Source organism: Oncorhynchus keta, chromosome 21 (genome assembly GCF_023373465.1).
Source record: "Oncorhynchus keta strain PuntledgeMale-10-30-2019 chromosome 21, Oket_V2, whole genome shotgun sequence".
Lineage (NCBI taxonomy): Eukaryota > Metazoa > Chordata > Actinopteri > Salmoniformes > Salmonidae > Oncorhynchus > Oncorhynchus keta.
In genome coordinates this window covers 36509919-36511928 of record NC_068441.1, presented here as the reverse complement: position 1 = coordinate 36511928, position 2010 = coordinate 36509919, and the positions used below count along the sequence as shown (strand labels likewise).

At 43.6% G+C, this 2010-nt stretch overlaps 1 protein-coding gene across 1 annotated transcript; it reads right to left on the bottom strand.

Moving 5' to 3' along the window:
- Positions 1 to 724: 724 nt before the first annotated feature.
- LOC118377618 (G0/G1 switch protein 2-like) lies at positions 725 to 1873 on the bottom strand. The gene is made up of 2 exons (XM_035764568.2): positions 1755 to 1873; positions 725 to 1615 (listed from the first exon to the last, which is right to left on the bottom strand). Exon 2 carries the CDS (start codon positions 1584 to 1586, stop codon positions 1236 to 1238), a length of 351 nt encoding a protein of 116 aa, XP_035620461.1. The 5' UTR covers positions 1587 to 1615; positions 1755 to 1873; the 3' UTR covers positions 725 to 1235.
- Positions 1874 to 2010: the final 137 nt, after the last annotated feature.

Sequence of the window (2010 nt, the reverse complement as noted above, 5' to 3'; positions counted from 1 at the left end):
TGTAAGATCTTCATTTGAGCCAGTTTACGTGCGACAGCAGAAAAATTATCCTGAAGTAACAGGAAATGTGGATTATAATTAATGGACATTTTTGTAAGGGTTGATATAATTTTGGAAAGGAAAAAACAAGTCTGACATTTCTAAGTGGAAATGACACATTTCAGAAGCCTTTTTAAACACATTTCCTGCATTGCAACAGGGTGATCAAATTAAGATCCTACGTCTGTACAATAGGTAGAGACTTACTCTACAAATGCAGAGGTCGCTGATACAACCCCCTCCTTGCCTGTTCCCCTTCCATCGCTACACCTGTAAAACCCCTTTGGGAATGCATCCTTCATTCACTACCACTCTCTTGAAGCAGCTTCTTACAGATATAACAAAGGCTTGTTTAAAAAAATAAATAGGATTGTTACATTTCTTTCACTTATCCAATCACGTCCAGTTCAATGATTGCTCAAGGGTTGGAGGTAGCAGGAAGGAATAATGCCAATTGGAATCTTTATTAAAGGCTACATTCTGGCCCCTTTGCTTACCCAGTATGAAAGCGCCCTCTAGTGACCTGATGCAATAATATTCTAAAGGAAAGGTAACCACCGTCGGCTACTAAACCTATGATAGTCCTACTCGTTTTGGTTTTACAATGCTGGCCGTAAATATGTTTATATTTGGGTGCTTATCAATAATATATCCAGTATATCTCTCTCAGAAAATACCATCTATAGACATTGTAAATAAAAATATGAATTTATTGAGTAGGAAAAACATTAATATATTTACAGCATTGACATAGCACACACAAAAAAATCTAAATGTAACACATTTGGCACCATGGATGGAGTGGAGAATGTCTGATAGTGAGAGTCGGACAGCTGCTCTTTCGCCGGCTATTTCGACCCGGGACTCAAATTTCAGCTTGGAGCCTCCAACTGACGCGTCAATTTAGGCTACCCAAAGCAGCGCAGCAAAGCGCAGCTCAACAAGACAAGTCAACTCGTTTTTCTGTTGACTGTTTGAGGTTGCCAATCCTCCCACTGGGCACACATTGATTGAATCAACGTTGTTTCCATGTCGTGGAATAGACGTTGAATTGACCTCTGTGCCCAGTGCGATTCCTCTTGTGAAGCTTTTTCGAGTGCGTATGTAGCGCACTGTATTTGGCGTGGCAAGGACTATACAGTTCCTTAATAATTGTGTAGGTTAACAGCGTTTTGGCGCTGGCCCAGTGACGATTTTTACGAGGCGTGCAGTCGGTTGGCTGCACCTGTGCTTCTATGCGCTCCCGTGGCCTGCTGTAGCTTCCTGGGTATGGTGATCTGCTCTGCGGCCGAAACTGTTGCCACCTCCTCATGTCTCCTTCTCTCCTCCGTCTCGAGTGCCCTCTGCTCCCGAGCCATCAACTGAACGAGCTCTGCGTCCAGCGGCTCTCCGGAGGAGAAAGACTGGCACACGGTTTCCACCAGACCCAGAACCATGCCCAAGAAGGCCACCACGGTGCCCACAAGGTACACCTTCAGCATACGGCGGCTAGGCTTTTGCGCCAGCATCTCCTTGGCGAAAGGGATTATTTCGTGCATGGTCTCCATTTCGGTTGGATTATGTGGTCTGAATTTGACTGGGGAGAGAAGGAAAGCGTTTTACAATCACCTTTTATGCGTGCAGTTGTAAAAAGTAACAAATAGGCCTAAGCACTTTTCATGTCACAACAATGTGAGAAAAAGCAGGACAATCACGTGCAATGGTATGCTACTTACTGTATTAAAGTAATTGATCTTGTCCTTTTCTGGATATTCGATGAGTTTGTTCTGTGTCGCTTGAGCACACTTTCGGAGCTTCTCATTTATAAAGACTTGGTTATTTTAATCCACGCCCACTCAGTGACGCTTTATGAATATTCAGTGTGCAAAAGCTCTCTTCTGTTAAAACAAAAGGAGCATGGGTCCAGAGGAAAGTGAGCTACATACGTTGACTACGTGTTTACAACTCATCTCGGTCTTTCACCCACTCTGT

Coding starts and splice junctions, on each gene's coding strand:
- LOC118377618 (XM_035764568.2), bottom strand. CDS start 1,586: ATGGAGACCATGCACGAAATAATCCCTTTCGCCAAGGAGATGCTGGCG.